The following is a 22,718-nucleotide window of genomic DNA, read 5'->3' as shown; positions in this document are numbered from 1 at the left end:
AAGATTTGTTTTACAAACTTTAAATGTTACATCAGTCATTCACGTTAGTGATGGACTTACATATGCGCTGTTATTGATACAGTCCCCGCATGTGCACCTCAATAAATTAGAAATAAGCACATTTGTTTGTTGATGGGCATACACTTGTTAATGCTGATGGTGAGGAATTACATAATCTCATGAATGTACCTCAAAATGAGGTTCAGGTTGAATAACCTGACATGGCTTGGATATGGCTTGGCTTTGATTTTACCATAATCAATCTGAGCGCATCATTCCTGTCTGTACAGTGTGTACAATCTCTGAGCCTCCAGAGCTGAAATTCAGTTATGGTAATGGTTATAGACCTGAGTTGGCTCTCAGAAAGTAGGGATTTAGAGAGACTTACGATTCATCGGACATGTTGTTTGAGAATCTTTGAAATATGTGGTGATGTGCAATGTATATTATGACAAAATGAAAGTGTTTTTTGACCTTTGATGCCTGTAAACCAGTTGTAGGAGACCTCTAAAACAAAATTAGGAACCTTTAAAATATCATAATATGGGCACTTTAAATGGCAGTCTCACAGGACGTTTATGTTTAATTTCCCTCACCATAAGCAGTGCCAGTTTGTCCTTGGCCACCGGCTCCAGGTCCGGGACGATGAAAGACTCAGGAAAGGTGTGTCCGCGCACAAGGGCCTCAGCCGTTTTGACGGTGGTGGAGAAGCAGTGAAGCCACGCCCACTCACTGCTGGCCCAGGAGCCAGGGGAGGGGGTGGAGGAGGAGCTAGGCTCAGGTGGGCAGTGGGCCAGATGAGGTGGGACAGGAGGATGACACAGTAGAGCGTCCAGCTGCAGACCCACCGCCAGAGATGCCAGACACTGCATGTAAGGACTGTGGACGAGCTGCTCCCCACACACCACGTGAGGCTGAAACACACCAAATAAACCAGGTATAAGAAACAGAAATGACCTCAACAATGTCCCTCCTTTGTGCATTTTTACATGAATAGTATTTGCTAAAATTATAATCACTTGTGTACCTTCTCATATGCATACTGCTCCTGAAGCATGATGGGAAGTCTCTCCAGGAAGGCTTTCATGCATGGAGCCATATTCAGTCCAACAACACCCTGCTTCTTCAGCGCCGTACGGCAGGTTGCTAATACGTGATTGGTCGCCATAAACTCTGCTGAGCCATTAACAACCAGCACATCCTGCACAACAAATACAGACTCCAATAAGCAAGATCTTTTCTTGCTATTTGATAATAAAACTCATCAAAATGAATGAAAATGTAATGTTTAAAATGTAAACATTCAGGATCTTTTACCTTTGAGCGATTGGAGCAGACAGCTACACCCACGTCAGGGATCCAAACTGTGTTGTGAATCGCTCCAGATCCTGCAACTACAGTTTGCAGCACAGATCCATCCTACACGTATAAACATACACACAAACATATCATCATGAAAACACTATATTGATACTTTCAAGTTTGTTTGTTATTATTGTAAGTTAGCCTGTATGTGTTTATAAAGTGTGTGTCAGTGACAGACACTGACCCGCAATGACCAGATGTTCAAAAGTCCACCAACCCCTCCGGATACCAAAGCCAGCCCATCTGGACTGAACGCTATTGTCCGCACAGGAGTCATATGACCCCGCAGCTGGAACACACACACTGCTCCTTCACATCGCTGAGGGTCTAGCTGGAGAGAGATCAGGGAAGTCACATTAAAAACAAACACAAGAAATACTAATGGATAGGGAAGAACAGACATCAAAGTATATTTCAGAATTCAGAGTTTCTAAATTGCTTAAATGTTTGGACACATTACCATCATTTTGGATTTGGATTTGGATTCTGATTCCCACCATGCATCAGGGCAGGCAATGCTGGACTGAGAGTATGACGAAGGGTCCTGCGGTACCGTCCACACAGATACCAGGCCGTTCTGACAACATCTGTGAGACAAAGATTTTTAGTACACATCCCTGAAAATTTTAATGACGATATTCATATTTTAGGATATATATTTTTCCAATGCACACATTTTATGGGGGAAAAAAAAGTTATAAAAAATAAAAATAAAAACTACACAAAAACAACAACAACATGCTTGTTAGTTAATAAATCAATAACAGTATTTTTTTATGTATTATTGTTAAGTTTATTTGCTATATACTGAAATATATACTCCTTATATACCAAGCAGTGGCACTAAATGTATTAATATAATTTAAACTAACATTCAAAATTATGGGGTCAGTGAGATTTTTTTTGTTGTTGAAAAAAATTAATACTTTTTCAGCATGCACACATTCAATTAATCAAAAGTAAAATGAAAATTTAGTTCTGCCATCACACAAATGACACCATTAAAATTATAATAATTTTTCACCATATTACGGTTTTATGGTATTTTTAATTAAATAAATACACTGTTGGCGGACAAAAGAGATTTTCATAAAATCTTTTGAAGGGGTTCTGCTAGATTATCGTTTGCCCTCATTAAATAAACCACAATAGAGTACTTCAGGGATGATGTATTTTTGTAGGCCAAAATCAAGAAAGGAGTTAGCATTTTAGCACTTCCATTGACCTGAAGTCAATGGTATTTTTGAATGAGTTTTTGGTTAAATGTTTGAAATAAGGTTTGTGGTGAACACATGCTCAAGATATTTTCATGTTTTATTCTATGATATAATATACATCATTAATATGATTTTTTTAAAGCTTTTACTTGTCTTGTAAAAGGCAGTTTTACAAGAGGCAAAAATGGAACTAGGCTGTCAGCTGAATAAATAAATGTATCAACTCACTAGTCCACTTTCACAGCCTCGTTGCGTTTATAAATCATGCTCTTGCAAACTATTATAATTTTCAGGGGAGATGTTTTTAAACAAAGACTGAAAGAGCTGTCGGAAGCTTAGTGATGGTGACGTTGAAGTCATGCGACCATGGTGTAGTTTGTTTGTAGCCTACATTTAGCTTTTGACTTCTGCCTATTGTATTTGCCCATCAAATTTCATAAAAGTTTGGTGTCATTTGTAAAGATTATCATGATGAGCAAAACATGTAAAAATCCAGCTAGGTTTTTGTTGAGGGAACCAGGGTAACTTCCAGGTTACCCTACAAAAGTATATCAACCCTGCACCACTCAATCAGATTTAGCACTCTTATGTATTAGTGTGCACACTGTCTGTCTGGACGTACGTGGCAAACATGTTGAGAGGTTTAGGTCCTTGACCAGACAGGTTGCACCAAGCAACAGCATTGACAACAGCAGGGTGGGCGATACTTTGCAGACATGTCCAGCTTTGGCCCAAACCGGTCCCCGACCCCGTCCACAGACGCACAATCTCCTCTTTAGCACAGCTTATTAACACTTGCCCACCTGGAGCCCAGCGCAATGAACTGATGCTTTCCTATAGTCAGAACACACAAAGAGAGAACAAAGATTTGACTGTCAGTGAATTGATGAAGGCATGTTAAATTGCTTCTTCACAGATTTTGACAGACAAGAATGTGTGAAAGTACTGCATGTGAATGCTTGTTTATATGTGCATCACTTTATGATGAATCATGATGACTCTAACCTTATGGGCATCAATAACCACCACAGATCCATTCTCTAAAGGCTCCTTAGAGCCAATCAGAAGCCTTCCATCAGCATATCCAACTGCAAAGGGACGGTCCTCACTGTACCATGCGATTTGCATCACAGCCACTGTAGAGATCAGCAATAAACATGGATCCACACACATGAAAAAAAAAATGCCCTAAAGCAATCTTGTTTCCAGTTTCAAAAAAACTAGAATAAACTGGCAAGCAAAATAGCATGCATTAGTATGGATTTTAAAAAGCTCAATACCGTCTTTCCTGAAGCAGTGTTGGAGTTCAGTTCTCTGCATATCAGAATCATCAAGAACCTCGAGAAGTCCCAATGTCCCATCCATGCGACCCACCAATAGCAGCTCTCGAGGCTCCCCGCCCCACAGAGACCCCGCCTCCTCTTCCGGCCAAGCTAACGATGACACCCAATGAGGCTGCAGGTCCATTGAGGCCTTCCCACCTTGTGTGCAAACACACAACGTGATGCACTGATATTAAAATTCTGGCCAATACTGATGAGCCAATTCTTTTCTATATTAAAATGTATACAATTTGTTCCATTTTGTCTTTTTGAAAGCTACTACAAGTTAATTTAGGCATCACAACATTATAATGTACAGTATGGAAAAAGGATATATTGCTAAACATTACATTAATCTGTGTTATTAAATATTTAATATTTTCTAAAGTGAATCTAAATGTAAAAAAGAGCAAATGAGCAGCACAATCAAACATCCAATATCAAGCAATACTGATAAATAAATAAAAACAAAAACTCAAATGTTGGCTGATAACCAGTATGGTACCAATATAAAAATACGTTTTTTTTTTTAAATCTTTTATTCAGCAAGGATGCATTAAATTGATAAAAAAAAAAACATTTATAAATGTTACAAAAGATTTCTATTTTAAATAAATGCAGTTCTTTTAAACTTTCTATAAAATCAATAAATATAAAATTATATAGCAGTTTCCACAAAAATATTAAACAGAGCAACTGTTTTTAGACACTGATAATAAGAAATGTTTCAGCCTTGGTGAGCATGACACTTCTTTAAAAATAAAATACATTTTATAATAAAATAAAATACAAATATTATGGGCCCCAAACGTATACACCGCATGTATGGTGATGGTGAGTAACTCACCATTGACTTGCCAAATGTTCACTATTTTTTCCATGGCAGCAGCCAAGTACATCCCACTGACACTCCAGGCCACTGGAGCCAAGTTTGGATCGCCTGGTGACCCCAGATTATTCTCCTCCGAAGTATCATCTCTGAAGACAGACACAGAAGACCATAAACATCACCTTTTTCAGACAGTTGTTTCAGTGGGTGAAGAACAGAGAGGAACTCACGCTTTGTTAAACACACATGTCTGCTGCAGAGTGTACTGGTTTTTGGTCACATTCCAAACGCGAACCGTCCCATCAGTCCCACTTGTTGCCAAAAGTCCTTTTTTACTACACCACCCACATGTGATTACCTACAGGAGACCAAATGATTCAGCATCAGAAACCATCCAGTGGTGTTTAAACGCAGAAAACACACAGTGTTGTGGGAATCATACCCTGCTCTGGTGGGCCTCGAGCCTGAAAGTGGACCACTTCCGCAGGTCTCCTGCTACATCGGCGAAGGTCTGCGGGCGACTCTGATTGTCTCGGTCGTGAGCCGCCAGTGTGCGCACCAGCTGCTGCGCGGCCCATTGGCGGTGCTGCGACGAGAGTCGAGATGATAGGCAGCACGCCGCCAGCGCATTTGCCAGCTCCAATGGGCCTACAGCAAGGGGGGCACAGAAGAGGTGGGCATAGAGAGGCGACATTAACCCTGTGACGACCGTGCAGAACAAAGCCAGGCCGCGAGCGAGAGAAACATACACACGTGCACACAGACGGATACACACACACACACACAATGAGAAAAAAAAAGTGAGAAATTAAAATGGTGCTAATTGGTGGCAAAGGCTGTGGTTTTTGTTCTGCAACACAACAAAGTTTAATCTATTAACCCTTCTGCTGCTAAAAGAAACAAATCAAGCATCAGATTTATGAGATTTAACCCAACAAAACAAACAACAAAAGAAAATGACTGGGAAAAAACCCACACAAATAAGTAAATAATGTGGCGACAGTCTCAAGCGGCTGGCAAGATGTTAACTAACCTCTCTTTTCCAGTTCAGCCTTGTCGTAGCCATGTCGAAGCCTGGCACCTTTATCGGCAAGCAGAGCAACTAGAGCCTGGGTCACCACAAAATTGGGCGATGTCACAAGCTTGTTCTCTTCCGCCACTCCCCTCAGGAAACTGGGCAGGAACTTCCTCTGGATTGGATCATCTACGGTGGTCAGATTCATCCCGGTGGCTGCTGATATCAGATTCTAGAGGAAAATTGAGGCAGGAAGAGACCAAAAAAACAAAAAACGATTTAGTGTTTGTCGTCATCTCTTTATTTACTAGATATACATGAGAAGACCTGGCTACCTGTGTGCACAGCTGGACCAGGAGTTTGGCAGCGCTGGGGCTGTTTGATGCCAGACAGCCGACGGCGGTACTGAGGTATGCTAAACAAGAGATGGGTTTGGTAGGCTTGCTAGCCCCTCGTGTACGCTCAGAGGATCCAGGGCCTAGTGCAAGGCCTGTGGACAATCCAGCTCGACCTGCCGCAGCCAAACACATAAGACGCACCAGAGTCCTAATGTCTGTCAAGCCCAGAGACTCCAATCCTGCTGCTAGACTGCAACTAGATCCGCTGAAGAGCAGAAATATGAGTTTAGACATACAATATATGTATATATATAAATAAATAAAAACAAATAAATAAACAGAATTACAATTAAAAGAAGTACATACAATGTTGAAACGAACAATACCTGCTGTAAAAGTGAATGAACATATCCTCTATCTGAGGCTAAATCTCTAAATATTGAGAATGCAAAAAAAGCAGCCACATCAACACTAACCTAACTGACAGCAGGGAAAGTGCTCTCATGACCATTGTTCTGGCCAACAGGACTTGTGTAGCTGCAGTGACTCTTTTCAGAGCCACCAGGCGATCAGAAGACATCTGGAGACCTGCTGCCTGCTCCCCCAAAGACAACCGACCTGATGAACTCTTATCCACTGAGCTCTGGCAACCTATACATAGATTGTAGGCAGATAAATACACATAAATGAGAGACACATAAATACAAACATCTTAGACAATATCTGTGAATCGCTTGTTTTTATTATTGTACCTATCTGCAAGAGAGTCTCCTCCATGCTGTTGGTGGCAGTGACCATGGCAACGGAGGCTCCAAGAGGGTCGGTGTCAGGAAAATGGACGGCCTCAGGAACAGGTCTGCGCTCACTAAGACCCAGCGGAGCAGAGAGCAACTCAAACTCCTCCTCACCTGTCAGACGCTCTGCGTCGTCTACATCCAACATGTCCCAGTCCTCTGCAGGACAAATCCACATGTATTTAGACACATATCAGTAAGTTACATTGTTATATAGAGATATTGCAATATAAAAATTAGATATGCATCGTTGATGTAAACTATATGATTTGCGATATGTTAATTTTATCCAAGACTCAGCTTACTGTATGAAGTATAATTCAGGTCTTCTGAAGAGATAAGTAAAAAAAACCCCTCTTCCTTATTTTGGCTTAAAATATTGCGATAGTGGTTTGCATGTTGTGAGTTCAGTATCGTGATCTATATCAAATCGTGACATGAGTTTCTAATCAGAAGTGGTTGTTAATAATTCTAGCAAATTTCTTTAGTTTTTTTTCTGGGTATGGTTTTGCATGTAGACACTTTTTATACCTTCATACACACTGTCTTGCTTTCCCAACAGGTCTGGGGCTTGACCTTTATACCTGAAAAGCAAAGATCAGTGAAATACATCAGATTCTTGTGAATTCGGCTATGATAACACATGCATGCAAACACAAAGCTCACCTCTCAGGCAGTGGTCCTTTGATCTTGCTCTTCATGTTGAGGTATTTCTCTCTGCAGCTGCCACATAGCAGGTAATAGGGATTTCCGCTTCCACACTCCCCTCCGAACCAGCCATCAACATAGGAGCCATTGCTGCGGTAACCCTGGCGATTGGCACTGCGACCGCAGCCCGGGTGGCTCTTCTTCATGTGCTGGTTGAAGCTGGACACGCTGACCCCACACAGCTCACACACGACCACCTCGTCGCGGTCCTCCGACTCACACACATGCTAACACACAAGCAAATGAAACAAAACTGCGGTCAGATGGAAGAGCAAGTTGTGCAACAAACATTTGAAACTAAATGAAAGCCAGTGGAACATGGATCGGGGCTGAAGCATCCCAGTATGCATCTGCTGCTTTCATACTGTGCCAGTAAAACATGCACCAGTGTTAGTGAGTGTGTGAGAGCTGCTGTGCTTCAGCAGAAGTTTGTCTGTGTCCAATGTGAGGGCGTGAGTGAGCAAACTCTATGCGAATACATTATGTGCAGCTCTAAACGAACGTGTAGGTTTGTGTTCAGCCGTGCAGGGGTTAAAGGTGAGTAGTAAAGCAGCGGCAGCCCCAGGCTGCTGTCACACACACCCATGTTGGCCAGTCCAGTACCTCCGGGATCCACATTCCCAGAATGTCGGAGTCGGATGCCAGCTCCTGGGTGAACATGGCCTCCATGGCTTCCTGATCCAATTCCAGCTCCAGCTCTTCATCCAGATTGAAGTCGTACAGCGCCCCGAGAGGCCCAGATTCCTGCTGCAGTCCAGAACCTTCTCGACGGGCTTGAGTTCGATGTGCCTGAACTGAGCGGTACAGTCCAGCTACACAACAAAACGCAACATTAGTGTTGTGACAACGGTTACAAATGAATGTATACACACATATATAAACATGCATCCATTTTTCATACCACTTGTCCTCTGTAGGGTCATGGTTATACAGATTATTCATATATTTAAGAAATTATCACTTATTTTTGTTCAGCAAGGATGCGTGAGCACCAAACCGTCTAAGGATCATGCGACACTGAAGAAAATCAGCGGTACCAATCACAGAAGTAAATTATATTTTAAAATAAATAAAAAAAATTAATTGCTTAAATAAATTGCTTCTTTCAAAACCATTAAACAAAAAATCTTACCAACCCCAGACTTTTGAACAGTAATGTAATACAAGTCCTTATGGGGTCAGTTGAACCGGCCAAATTACACAGGGCTTCATTAAATTAGACAACTAGTTGAAAACATGTATATTTGCAGATCCCTAGAGTGTACCTGCACGAGCTAGTAAAGTGCGTGCAGCAAGGTCAAAGCGGTGTTTCCTGCTGGCTGCAGAGCGTCCTCTAGGAGTGGGGCCTGCAGAGGCCGAATCTTGATCAAGACCTTCAGGACTGTAGGAACAGAGAAGCAACAGAATGATAAATGGCCAAAGTAATGTTTTGCAATACAACATGAAGACAATAAGTACATTGTACCTTACAATAATTTTATGAATTAAATAGTAATTAAAGACACCTAATATAAATGTTGTGTCAAATTCTGTAGATGTTGTACCTATCACCGAATCCCTCCTCCATCTCCGCAGCATCAGCATTGGGGATGTCTCCTGGTGAGCGCAGGAAACTCCTCTCTGTGCCCTTACCCCCTCCTGCTGCCCCTGAGCAGGGGTCTGCAGCCTCCTCAGAGTCTGCTGTGCCCGGATGGTCGATCATCCACATCGCAAGCACAGTGATGTTTTGAGCATCTGCCTCACCACGTGCACCTACAGACCAACACAGAACATACTCTGAATGTCTGATATGATAACATGAGAAGAAAGAAGACATTCTGAATCAGACATGACATGTCTATGAGAGTAAGTATCCATCTACCTGTTGCTTCCAAAGCTTTCATGATCTGTCTGAGTGAGAATCCCATTTCCAGCAGTGGAACCGCGATGGCAGGAGGAGGTGGAGATGTGGAGAGACGACTGCTGGGGTCTGATGACGCTTTGAGCAAATAAACATACACAGTCAGCTGTTTGATACATGTCTCTATGGATATAACTGCATATACAATTGTTTCTAAATAAATATATATTTTTAAATTATATTATCAGCATAATTTGAAAAGTTGAACTTATGCACACCAAGGCTGCATTTATTTATTGCATTTTTTTTAATGGTTGTGTATCGCAATTTCCACAAAAAAATATTAAGCAGCAAAATCTGTTTTCAACATAATCAGAATTATTTTCTTATGCATCAAATCAGCATATCAGAATGATTTATGAAGGATTATGTGACACTAAAGACTGGAGTAACGGCAGCTGAATAAATGCATAAATTGTGGATGAATATGAGATAATGCTTTAAAATTAACGATTTGAAATGTAAAAGCAACAAGGAGATGGCATTTTAATTTAATTATCGAAAGACAAATTGCACTCTCTAAACAGTTTTTGCCATCTACAAAAAGCCAGGCCAATGTTGATTCTTGTTTTATTACTAAACTCTGTCGCATTCTCTCTTTTTTTTTTAAACGTGCTCCAAGTCAAACTTTCCTACTTGTTGTGACAACTAACCTATGCCACTCCCACACCATACATGCATCATAAGGACAATTTTCTGCGAAAGCCATCCCAACAGGTCTAAAATATGAACACTTAGAACAGGCTTGCAATAGTGAATCAGGGTAGAACAGGCTTGCAATAGTGAATCAGGGTAGAACAGGCTTGCAATAGTGAATCAGGGTAGAACAGGCTTGCAATAGTGAATCAGGGTAAAACAGGCTTACAATAGTGAATCAGGGTAGGACAAAAACACATTTTGGAAGTTGATATTTTGACATTAAAATGACAAGTTAATTTTGAACAAATGGTACACATAATTACAGCTTTTACTCTATTTTTGATTAAATGAATGGAGCCTTGGTGAGCATAAGAGACTTCTCTCAAAAACATAAAAAAAAATACAAATACAAGCTTTATAGTATATATATTTTAAATTAAATTTTGAATGCCATATATTTTAACCCCATTTTATAAATGAAGAGAAACATATTGTGAGTGTTGTATTTGCACCTGTCCTAGTGGTGGTCCTGGCAGGCTGGGACTCCGTTGATGTGAGGCTCTGTCTTCGGCCATGCTCGTCTGATGGCGAGGTGGGCAGCGATGAGACGGGAGGGGTCTGAGCTCTACGTGCCGGCAACAGGGTGGTTGTCGGGTAGCTGGAGAACATCTGTCTGCTCAGACATACACATCAATCGTGACACATAGGTTGAAATGTTCACGTACTATCAAAAAGACATAGGTTGGGTCTGTACCTGAGCAGGCTGAGGGGCATCACTCCAGGTGATTCAGAAGCTGGTGCAGTCTCGGCATCTGTAACAGGTGTGGTTGCTGTGGTAACGGGTGTGGTTGCTGTGGTGGTGTCCTCCAGCGAGGAGCTCATGAAGGAGGTGCTGCTGGAAGCTGAGGGGGAGGTGGTGACCGGAGTCTGAAACTGTTGCTCTCCCTCTAACTCCTCACACTCGGTGTCCACTAAAAACACACACACATTTACATACTTTTTGAAGAGAACTGTGAAAAGAGAGAGCTATCTGTGATCTAAAGATGATTGCAAAATAAAGGGTGTTTGCTACTATTTTGCTAGGAGAATTTTTTTTTTTTTTTTTTATAGAAAAAAATAAAAAATAAAATAAAATCAGCTGGCAAAATATGTAAAAAAAATTAAATTCCTAGTGAAACCAAAAATTCTTGCGGCTGTCCGCATTTTGCAATGGTCCACGGAACGCTTTTCGTCAGAAGGAGGATCCGCTAACGGCCGCGCACATTGTCCACGTGCAGCCCAATTTTTGTGTACAACGGCACATATGTGAGTGACTTTAATACAAAGTCCACTAGACGCATGTGCGCACGTAATAAATACGTCTTTCTGAGCTCACGGCCTAAGGAGTACACTTTGAAAGGCTTGCGCTCTAAACTGTGCGCGAGACAGAGCAGAACGTGCAAAATGAAGTATACCTGGGCCTTAACTTCCTTCAAATTATGTGACTTTACTAGAATACAAGAAATGTTGTTTGTGTCCATCAGGTGTGCATTCTGTAAAAATGTCTTAAGCACCAAATCAGCATATTAGACTGATTTCTGAAGAATCATGTGACACTGAAGACTGGAGTGATGATGCCATCAAATTATATTTAAAATAAATTAAAATAGAAAAAAAAAGTAAATTGTTAAATTATAATATTTTTTCACAATATTACTGTATTTAATGCATTTTTGATCACATAAATGCAGCTTTGGTGAACATAAGATGTTATATATTCGGTTAATGTATATCAGATTTGTTTTACGTTTCCTGACGTACCTGGTTTGGAACTCTGGCCTTCCTGCTCTTCAAGCAGGCTATTGACCACTAGCTTGTAGATCATAGCCTGCGCCCGCTCCAGGTCTGCTAGCCCAAGTGCCCTTTTGATGGGTGACCTCATAACTGCCCGCTTCACCATGTGTCGCATCAGAAACTGCAGCGCTGATCGCAGCTCCGCCTCCTCCTGACACACGCTGACCCCAGGGCTTGCACAATCCGCATTATGACCGCTATCAGGCGTCACTTTGGGGATCAGCAGCAGTTCGGCGTATTTACTACAGCTCAGAAGTACACTTAGTGTCTTCATCGCTCCCAGATACAGATACGACAGCTGTACCGCATGCACCTCCACCTGCGCAGCCGCCTCCTGTGAGCTTCCCCGTGTCACCACCATCTCCTGCAGTCTGCGGCGCCCATCCGCTGGAGTCTGCTGTGTGGCGTCCTGTGTGTAGGTGGCCAACTCACTCTCAGAGCGAGAGTTGGGCGGTGCACGAGCTCGAACCTCGTCTAAGCTGTGCGATACACGCAGGTCTCCCGTCCCCTCTTTCGGTTTGGTGCGAGTCTCGTTCTCTCGTTCTTCCTCGGGTTCATGCCGGTGTCTCCGTTCGTGTCGCCGATTAGAGGTGGATTTGGGGATGTCGTCCTGAAGGCTGGCAAGGGCGGTGAGGTCCAGTAGCAGAGCCGCAGTGAGTCCGCGGAAACGAGAAACGTCAAAGGGAAGAGGCTCTATCGGCTCCAAGTTGTACAACGGCGTGTCACTGGGCGACCAAAAAGTGGGGAAGCTTCAATAAAAAAAAGTGACAAACCAAACAGAGAGAGAAAGAGACAGAGAGAGAAAGTGAGGGAGCAGGGAGGAGGGCCAGGGAACATGCAACATCATGGAGCTTATGCAAAGGAAAAAGTCAATGAAATGATTAGGGAGGAAGAAAAGTGGACAAAAAAGTCTAGGGATGTGTGTGACTAGTCGACTAAACAATACTGCTGAAACTTACTTAACAAATCCTATAACAATACCCTAACAAATAGAATACCCTTAAATAATGTATAGTTGCCAGTACATGTCAAGCTTTTCTTGCGATTTTGCCACCTCTCATGTGTACAGGTACTTTTCATACACTATAAGCGTGTTCAAGCACGGAGGTGCAAGCGGTGGCCGTGTTAACAAACAATACAATACTTTGACGTGCTGATTTATGTTGCACTTTTGTTTTATTGAATTCTGTTTATAAAATGGAGTTGGTTCTTATGGTCCCTGCAGTGCCTATTTGATTCAGTTGCTTTTAATAAAAATGTTTATAATTGGCTAACGTTGAGGGAACGCTTAAATTTAATGTACAATGTTCATAATGCACAGCACATGTATATGACATCATTTTTCAACTGCATTCAGTGGATGCAATGGATCGCTTATTCAGTCTTTTGAGTAATTGTTAGACTAGTATTTTACAAAATTTCCATTTAATCAGTAATGGAATTTATTGCGTCACACATTCCTAAAAGAGACCAAGAGAGCGCCAGATAGAAAGAAGGAGCTCTGGGGAGCAGGAACAAGGTAAAAGCCTCAATACAACATTAACAGATCAATAAATCATGCAAACAGATACCCATCTCTCACCTGATGGTAATCTCCGCCTCATCCCACTGCACCTTAGCTGATGTGCTCCCCTCCTTCACCACACCTAGCAGAGTGGCGTGTCTCCCCGTCTGCTTGTGCACACACCGTCCCCCCATCCTCAACCCACCATCTACTCCCCCTATCACAGCTAACACCGGCCACACCTGGTGGCACAGCGTCCGCAGGTGTGCCTCGGGCATCTCTGCTGCAGTGTGCCATCCACTTCTTCCTCTCTCCTCCTCTCGCTCCTCCTCCTTCTCATCCTGCTCCTCACGGCTCTGTGCCGAGCGGCTCTTGCGCAGTCTGGTGGCCCCTGCTGGAGGAGCGCCTTCTCGCAGACAGCCCCTGATCTGCTGGAGGCGTTGGAGGATGCTATGGTTGATGGTTTGGGTCCAGCGCTCTGAGCGGTGTAAGATCCGGACCAGCTGGGTGGTGGCTTCTGCGAGGACAGTTGCAACAGGGCTACAGATTGGGTCGCCGGGTAACAGGTCACGTGGTGTGCCCCTCATCTGCATGTCACAGATTTTTACCTGTAGGGTAGAGGATGAGTTAAAGCAAGAAAGAAAACTGTAGAAATTTGCCAAACAGTATACATTTTCATTGCGGTCACCATTATGGTAGTGCTATTAAATCATATTGTACTATGTGTAGTACAAAATAATGGCAATAATTTCTTATCAATTAAGTGTTTTAAAAACAAATGACTCTTATGAACTGCTTTTTTAAAGGAATCAAAAATTCAAAAAGACTCAATTTATCAGGGATATTTCTCATCATTTCAAACGGATAAAAATATTTTAAATATTAGAAATGTTGCCAAAGCAATCTTTTTATTGTTATATTTTAATAACAAATTATTTCAACAATATACAATATAATATATATGTGTGCCTGTTCAAAAAAAAAAAAAAAAAACCCATAACATTTTACGATTGACCAAAATCTTCATATCCCGAATATCATGATGTACATTTTTCCTTTCATCTCAAAAATAAATCTAAGCTTAGACTGACCTTCAACCAATAATTGTAATGCAGTCTAAACAGTCAAAAATGGTGAGTCTATATCAGTGTTATTTTAGAAAAAAAAAACAAAAACAAAGAGACCACAGCCGTTAAATCAACATCAGCAATCAGCATCTCTGCGTCTTACTTTCTCCCCTGGGTTGCTGCTGTAGAACATGACACAAGGGTAGAGCTCTGTAGCATCGACATCTTCAAAGGCTAGTTTGGGTTCCTGCCAAATAAAGCCACATGGTTTAACATATAAATACGATCAAAGAGAGTGAAGTAATGGGTGTTACAGCTCAGCTATTAACATGATAGTTTGTATAATGATTAAATATTTGTCTTCATGAGTGGGCTGCACCGCACCTCTCCATTCTTCCCAAAGGACACAGTCCTCGCCTCCATGTCCAGCACACAGGTGATGTAGTCTCCCTGTGTGTAGCTGGACAGCGTGAGGGTCTGTTCTCCATTATGGTAGAGGTTGCCACTGTATGCGCGGTAGAGCCACATGTCTGCTGTTGTGCGGTGGTTGAAATCATGAACGGGCCAGCGTGAAACACCCACACACGTTCCCTCATTTCCACGATTCTCCTTCACGATATAGAACTGGGGAAAAAAAGGTTTAGAACTTATACTCACATAGCTTGACAGAATGTACATATTATGATGCATAATATTATCAGCTTGCATGTATGTTTGTGTGTGTGCGTGTGTGCGCGCACAATAAATAAACGCACGTGCATTAGTGCGACACACACACACACACACACGTTCAAAAGTTTGCGGTAGTTTTTTTGAAAGAAATTAATACTTTTATTCTGCAAGCAAGCATTAAAATGATCAAAAGGGACTTCCATTTCAAATAAATGCTGCTTTCTAATCATTAAAGAATGCTGAAAAAAAGTATCATGGTTTCCACAAAAATATTAAGTAATGTAAAGAAATGTTTCTTGAGCACCAAATCAGTATATTAGAATGATTCCTGAAGGATCACATGACACTTAAGACTAGAGTAATGATGCTGAAAATTCAGCTTTGCAATCACAGGAATAAATTACCACTTAAAATAAACAAAAATAGTTTAAAAAAAGAATAAATAATACATTAATAAAAATAGTTATTATTTTAAACAGTTATTTCAAAGAAATCTGACAGATTTGGAAATGTTCTTGCCATCTTTCATATTTTTGCAATAAAAATATCTTATCAACCCCAAACTTTCAAACAGAACTGTAAAAGAAAGTGTGTATAACCTTCCACTGGTAACAGCCAGAGGAAATGCCAGTGGAAGCCAGGCCGTAACCTTTGCCCCCACTGCCATGTGTCAGTCCCTGTCCGCTTTCCACCACACAGCACTGAGCCTTCTCAGGGTCAAAGGTCACTTCCTGGATAGGCAAATTTTCTTCTTCCTCCTCTGTCTCACCCTAAAACAACCAGAAAGGCAATTTAATTGTGGATTTTGAGTACGAGTACATTTTGAAGCAGGAAATCCTCTTACACTTGACTGACTGCATCTCCCTTACCTGTAGTTTGAGTTCCTGCTCTCTCTCTTTTAGCTGGATGGTGTGTTTCGCTTGAGCAACAGGTGCCTCCCACATACAGTCAGAGAGCAGCGAGAACAACCTCTCCACCACCTACCATACAAAATCAGATTAATTTAGCTCTGCTACACTGCTGCACAAAAAGCACAATACAGGTGCGTGGAGTCAGACCTGGGTCATCTGATGGTCCTCCACGCTGCTCTCACAGGCAGGAAGTACAGCTTCCAGAACATGCAGGGCTAACAGCCGTGTCCTCAAATTACCAACCAATGGAATGCCTGAAAAACACATATATTCAACTAATCTAACGACTAGCACATAGACAAGACGATGTTGTTGGGACACTGCTGTATTACCCGAGCAGCATTTCTGAGCAGCAATGTTGAGAAGGACTTCAGTCCATTTAGGAGAGGCCATCTTGGACTGGATCGCTTTGGAAGAGACGACGCGCCGCAGAAACACCAAGAAGTCTCCAAGGTGCAGCTCTGCGGTGTGTGTCTTGCGTAGCAATGCTACACCAAAATAAAAGCAATATATAAAACCCCCAAAAATTATTGACTTAGCGAGCATGTGGCTGTTGAGCTCTTAGTGTCCTACCTCGAAAATCTTTTTTCTGAGCATCAGCGCAGTCGTCAGTCTTCTCCTGCAGTTCTGTACTTGCATTGAGTGTGCTTCCAGCAGCCTGAGCCAGCAGAGTCTTCAGCTGACTACACAAAAGATCCAACAGGGACTGGACCACCTTAGGACTCAACCTGTCTGCATACGTCCTGATGAAAAGATAGGAGAGAGCAACAGTCAGTCATTTTGAACACTGAGATTTGGACACTTTGTTTACACTACCGGGTCTGAAGTTCCCTAAAGAGCATTCAGGCATTAGCATCATAATTTAAAACATACAGCCTTTAAGGTTCAGATTGGCTATGAAACACCAGGTGTTAACAGTCTGTGAGTGTACCCGGTGCTGATGGCTAATATCTGTAGCAATCTGGTGCTGGCCACTTTAAGAGCAGTGCTGAGCTGAGAGCCTGCAGGCTTGTGCAGGAGTTGCAGTGTCTGTCCAAGCAGGGTTTCCGTTCCACAAAGCTGTGAGAGAACGTCCAACAGGCCACTGGAGATAGCTAATGATACATCAACAGGCTGGTATCGCACGCTTAGAGCGAAGACTGTCACCAATAGAAGCCTCTGCTGGGCCTCTGGAAACACACAGAGCATTGTGAATATATGTTTAGTATAATAAAATATGCCACATACATTAATATGGTGTATACTCAAATACATTACCTATGTGGTGCTTGTTAGCTTGCAGGGCTCTCTCTAATGTGACTGACAGCTGCTGATATATCTTGTGCACAGCTGTCTGAATGTCCATCTGTAAACTTTTCTTGGCTGCTCTGACTCCATCCTACAAGGAAAGACAAAAAACATGCAGATAATAGAATAAATTATAACACATTTTTTAGCATGTTGTGAGAAGCCATTTCAGTTCTTCCATGCCCAGGTTATTAGAAAAAATGCTCACATCCATTCTGATCTTTTTTGTTGTTGTTGTTGTTGTTTTTTGGCTCTTTAGGGGTATTTTCTTAATAAGGCCTTATGCTTACATACCCCAGTCTAAATTAGCTAATTTTAAGTCAGCATGACCTACAAAGAAGCTCAACTATGTTCAGAAACTCAATCCGTTGCTGGTTATTCACTGAAAATGGCCCTAAATACATTTTGAACGGTATGCCACACATTCAAAAATATTTTACCAGTACCTCTAATCCAGGGCCGTAACCACCATAGACATTGAGGGGGACAAGTCCCCCCAAATAATTAGAAATGGTAAAATTGTCCCCCCCAATATTTGATATTCTTGATGATGCTCTGCTGTACTCCATTACACACCGCTCTGTTTGTTGCTAGGATGACAAAAGTAAAATGTTACATTTTTAGGTTGGTCTGCCTCAGCGGTCTAACAGTGCTCGTTCACTGTCAGAATGAGTGAGATGGCCAATCAAATCAAAGGTGGCGGGGATTACTGATAGTGCAAATTCCAATGTGACACTTTAGTTATAGTGGAGAAAGAGTGCATCATAAGATGCAAGTAGCTAAACATTTAATATTTGATAACTTTTTTACAATAAAAACGTTCAGCGACTAATAGTAATATCAAGTGACTACTTGACATTTTTAATGAAACTTCACGTGACAAGAAACATTTTGCATTTTTACATATTAGGCAGTCGAATATTAGGCAGTCGAGTAAATGTGTGCATATTTTAAAAAATATACATTATTTGCAAATAGTTTACTTCATAACTACAACAGAACTGGAACTTTTACGGTTCTTATTTTTTTCTTTATTTCACTAAATCCCTTTTAATCCTTTAATAAATTGAATTCCCTTAAATAAACCAATAGGACCAAAAAGAAAAAAAAAGACGTTGGTCCCCCCCGATGTCTAAGACATGGTTATGACCGTGCTCTAATCTGAAACAAAAAAAAGTTTTAGATCAATGTCACAAATACCTGGTAATGGTGTAGTTGGACACTCTCCCCCTTTGGCCCCCCATTACTGACGGCACCCAGGCCGAAACATCCCGACAGGAACTGCAGTCTAACTGATGTTAGCAGAGACGCAGAGTGAAAACTGAGGCTTGCGCGTCCAGCTCCACCTCCACCTCCAGAGCCTGCTTGAATGCTTTTCTCCTCCATCCCAGAAATCAACACCACAATCTGATGAAGGGCCTCCAGACGCAACTATAGAAACACATAAGTTCAGTTCAGTTTATTTATAGAGCACATTTAAAAACGACCTCAGACCGACCAAAGTGCTGTACACATAAAAACATAGCAAATAGTAACTAGAGCCACAGATAAAATTTACAAGAAAAAAAAAACAGTCCAAGATACAAATCTATGCGCTAAAAGAAACAGAAAATAAATAAGTTTCAAGACATGACTTGAACTCAGACAGAAAGGAAGTCGATCTGATATACAATGGAAGCCTGTTCCACAGTGTGGGGCCTGCCACTTCAAAAGCTCGGTTGCCCCTTGATTTTAACCGTGTTCCAAGTTTCTGAAGTAGAATTTGTGTCGGATCTAAGACTTCGAGTTGGTGAATATAAATGAAGTAAATCCGACAGATAGGAGGGCGCCAAATCATGTAAAGATTTATACACCAGTAATAAAATTAACATAAAAGCATAAGACAAACATAAAAGCACAAGATGTGTAGGTGGAAGGCATCTGTAGTAACAAAGACATAAAAAGGCTGAATGCACATACCTCTGCTCGGCTCTGCTGCTGCTCCATGGCTATAATAATGGCCTGCGGGCTGGTGGACACACTCTCTTCTGGTTCCTTAAACGCAGGAGCATTCCCAACATCTCCACTGATGAAGTTCACAATGTTCTCGATGAGTGCATGGAGCCTGAGTGATTGGCTCAGATCGATGTCTGACTCCTCGTAGGATTGTGGAGAGCTGTAAAAACACTCACGGGCTGAGCGTCCCCCAAACCAATCAGCAGAAGAGTCTGGAGAACTGTATAGAAAACCTTGAAAAACACAACACGAAATCATATATAAATATATTTGCATTGTAATTCAAATTATGAAATAATTATGCAGAAAAGGGATCAATATGATACTTTCAACAGAAAACATTGTTGTCAAAACATTCTACAAGTCATCATCCTTTTTTTTCACAGTTTCAGTCCGGATTGTAAGAGAAAATCTTGGGAAAGTATTTAAATATGGTCAAAACTACATAATGGACCCGATAAGCCATTTATTAGTAGCCAATAGCATCATCAAATTCCCAGGCAAAGAGGCAACAGTCGACCAAAAAAAATCCCAGGTGCAGTTTATTGTATAATCAAAAATGCCAATTAGAGCCAGAACACTAAACAGGGCAAATTAGCGTGGGAGCGAAATTCCATAAATGCGCCAATGGGAGTGGACAATTCTGCGCATAATCTACTGACAAAGCGCAAAATAAAGAACACAGACGCAGCCGGATCATTTCCATAATGACCAGCGCAATCTACCCGTTAGCGTCTGTTTTTTTTTTTTGGGCAGTAAAAAAAAAAACAGTAAATTGACGATCGCAAAACTTTATAAAATCACCTCGCATGATTCATTTAAATACTCTCCTCCCATGAATTTTGCGCCTGAAAGGGAAACTCCCACAAATGCATTTGCAATAAGGTCAGCCACAAAAAGAACTCTGTCCACGCCTTTTCAGCGCTAACTTATCACTGTGTGTCTTTAGTCAATCCTGACAGTTTTTTACGCGCTGGCGCAAGCTGTTAGTAAAACTGGCCCTTAAAGGGATAGTTCACCCAAAAATGAAAATTAGCCCATGATTTACTCACCCTCAAGTCATCCAAGGTGTATGTGACATTCTTCTTTCAGACGAATAAAATCTGAGTTATACTAAAAATATTCTGGCTAATCCAAGCATTATGATAGCAGTAATAGTTGCTCTGTTTTTTAAGTCCATAAAAAAAATGCATCTGCCCGTCAAATAACGTGCTCCACGTGGCTCCGGGGTGTTAATAAAGGCCTTCTGAAGCGAATCGATGCGTTTGTGTAAGAAAAATATCCATATTTAAAAAATTGATTTCATTTTTTTCTATGGCTCTGCATCAGCAGTCCCCGCGCCATCACTTCCGGCGAATAAGGTCTAAATACATGCAAAATACCGGCGCGATCATAGATATATACATAGATTCCTCATTAGTGCCTGCAGATCGGTCGATTGAGGCATCTATGTATATATGTCTTGGATCACGCTAGTATTTTGACCTTATTCGCCGGAAGTTATGACGCTGGGAATGCTAATGACATTCGTCCGATAAAAAAACAACATAAATACTGTTCGGTTTCTCAAAGAAAACGATCGTTTCGTGTCTTAAGACATCAATGTGTCACGAGCCGCATGGTTTAATATGGATTAGTATGTCTGTGTTTTTACTCTCATTGCTCTCATACTCTAAAATATCCCCATTAACATGCATTATACGACTATCACACAGCAACGCTTGGAGTTAAAAATCTTCATTTGTGTTCTACGGAAGAAACAAAGACACCTACATCTTGGATGCCCTTGGGGTAAGCAGATAAACATAATTTCGTTTTTGGGTGAACTATCCCTTTAATGTCTAATTTATGTAGCTATGACTACACAATACACAAACAAAAATACATACAGAAAAAAATAAAGCATAAGCAGCTTAAATGGCATCCTATAAACTCCTGTTCAAACAAATCCCCCCCGGACCTGACGTCAGAATTCCAGCACAAGGTGAGAGGCAAGGTACGGGAAAGACAGGTGATTTAATTCAAGACAATGTGTAGGCCTGAACATGAATAATGAGTTATGTGAAATTACTATTTTATAGAAGAAATTTGTTGTGGCACAATTTCAATTTTGGCAGAACATGAAGATGCTTTAAATGTATGGACCAAGTAGAAGAAACAGATTGACAGAGAGCTGTCAGAGACAAATTGCATGTGTACACAGACTCTTGCACAAATATACAGAGAGCAGTACAGTGCATCCCACTGCTAGAGGGTCAAAGTGTAGGGGGAGGGGACGTTACCTCTTTTTTTAGGAGTGAAAGCTAAATCCAGATCCATATTCCTCCTTGCATTCTGAAATTGTTCACACCAACAGGTTACATAACTACCTTATCTGATTTACTTGCTATATAAATTGCAGTGTGCATGTCACAAATCTAACCAGTGAGTATCCCTCCTCATCAGACTCTGGCTGGGAGAGATCTGACTCACTCCTGGATTTTGTGAGTCTGTAGCTGGGACTGCTCTGGATGGACCGACTCTCTGCTGACAAGCTCTCGCTCCTAAATACAAAATGAAAAAGGGAAAGAAATGTTACATTTCCAGTGAGTGGGCATAACACCTAATCATGTCATCAAAAATGTGACCTAAATTGACTACTAATACTAAATTAATACCACTAATGTTTTTCGATTACTGAAATGATAGGTAACTGCTGCTTTTACGCTAATTACAATTGGGTCAGCGCATGGGCGTCAGTTTGGTTTGAAATATGCTGGGGACAGAGACGCATTCATAAGTACATTTTCATAAGTGCTGGGTACAATGATGCATTAATTTTTTTTCCCTCTTTCGCGCAGGTCATGTTTTGAAAGACGATGTCCTGTAGCTTACTGATGTAAATAAAAAAAAATGTATACAAAAATCATGTGATGATGTACGTCTGACTCGTTTTATGAAGAAGAAAGCTGTACGTTTTCAAAAAGCATTAGACATATGATATGACCCACTAATCAGCTTCATAAGTACCATATTGACAATATGACATGGCCATGACGTGGTTTAATGTACCTAAACAATGATTACCAAATTGCGCTCTCATGTTGCTCCTCATAACCACTGAAAACGGAAAAAAAATCTAACCCAAGATCGGGCCTCGCTCTACATTATCCCGCTTATTACATGGCTACCCACCAAATAAATCAATAATTTGACACAAAATATTGATTTAAAAAGGAGTTTATTGATTTAAACACGATTGTGCTTCCGCTAAAGAAAATAGTCAGTTCCGTCTCTACGGTAAAATAGGCTCTTCCACTGCCTGTATCAGTGGCAGTGTCCA

At 41.3% G+C, this 22,718-nt stretch overlaps 1 protein-coding gene across 4 annotated transcripts in view; it reads right to left on the bottom strand.

Moving 5' to 3' along the window:
* Positions 1–22,718, bottom strand: part of herc1 (HECT and RLD domain containing E3 ubiquitin protein ligase family member 1) — a 56,612-nt gene that overhangs the window by 14,559 nt on the left and 19,335 nt on the right. Inside the window, exons 24-62 of one of the 4 annotated variants that reach the window (XM_079845952.1) lie at positions 21,819–21,939; positions 21,679–21,730; positions 19,361–19,629; positions 18,602–18,832; positions 17,848–17,991; positions 17,372–17,492; positions 17,046–17,283; positions 16,688–16,857; positions 16,447–16,602; positions 16,262–16,368; positions 16,073–16,183; positions 15,803–15,973; positions 14,916–15,155; positions 14,695–14,778; positions 13,543–14,072; positions 11,928–12,709; positions 10,882–11,098; positions 10,640–10,800; positions 9,450–9,566; positions 9,133–9,340; positions 8,854–8,969; positions 8,171–8,400; positions 7,547–7,815; positions 7,412–7,464; positions 6,839–7,039; positions 6,563–6,737; positions 6,084–6,351; positions 5,767–5,980; positions 5,176–5,432; positions 4,964–5,091; positions 4,752–4,882; positions 3,863–4,063; positions 3,588–3,718; positions 3,205–3,416; positions 1,826–1,952; positions 1,550–1,696; positions 1,318–1,419; positions 1,028–1,201; positions 597–914 (exon numbers count right to left, since the gene is read on the bottom strand). In XM_079845952.1, coding sequence (XP_079702078.1) covers positions 597–914; positions 1,028–1,201; positions 1,318–1,419; positions 1,550–1,696; positions 1,826–1,952; positions 3,205–3,416; positions 3,588–3,718; positions 3,863–4,063; positions 4,752–4,882; positions 4,964–5,091; positions 5,176–5,432; positions 5,767–5,980; positions 6,084–6,351; positions 6,563–6,737; positions 6,839–7,039; positions 7,412–7,464; positions 7,547–7,815; positions 8,171–8,400; positions 8,854–8,969; positions 9,133–9,340; positions 9,450–9,566; positions 10,640–10,800; positions 10,882–11,098; positions 11,928–12,709; positions 13,543–14,072; positions 14,695–14,778; positions 14,916–15,155; positions 15,803–15,973; positions 16,073–16,183; positions 16,262–16,368; positions 16,447–16,602; positions 16,688–16,857; positions 17,046–17,283; positions 17,372–17,492; positions 17,848–17,991; positions 18,602–18,832; positions 19,361–19,629; positions 21,679–21,730; positions 21,819–21,939 — 7,684 coding nt within the window. The remainder of the gene's footprint in view (positions 1–596; positions 915–1,027; positions 1,202–1,317; positions 1,420–1,549; positions 1,697–1,825; positions 1,953–3,204; positions 3,417–3,587; positions 3,719–3,862; positions 4,064–4,751; positions 4,883–4,963; positions 5,092–5,175; positions 5,433–5,766; positions 5,981–6,083; positions 6,352–6,562; positions 6,738–6,838; positions 7,040–7,411; positions 7,465–7,546; positions 7,816–8,170; positions 8,401–8,853; positions 8,970–9,132; positions 9,341–9,449; positions 9,567–10,639; positions 10,801–10,881; positions 11,099–11,927; positions 12,710–13,542; positions 14,073–14,694; positions 14,779–14,915; positions 15,156–15,802; positions 15,974–16,072; positions 16,184–16,261; positions 16,369–16,446; positions 16,603–16,687; positions 16,858–17,045; positions 17,284–17,371; positions 17,493–17,847; positions 17,992–18,601; positions 18,833–19,360; positions 19,630–21,678; positions 21,731–21,818; positions 21,940–22,718) is intronic. The other 3 variants (XM_079845953.1, XM_079845954.1, XM_079845955.1) reach the window with 3 other exon arrangements.

Source organism: Gobio gobio (genome assembly GCF_949357685.1).
Source record: "Gobio gobio genome assembly, chromosome: 2".
In the NCBI taxonomy this organism is placed as follows: domain Eukaryota; kingdom Metazoa; phylum Chordata; class Actinopteri; order Cypriniformes; family Gobionidae; genus Gobio; species Gobio gobio.
The sequence above is the reverse complement of the archived record's forward strand: the minus strand, read 5'-3'. Positions and strand labels throughout refer to the sequence as shown.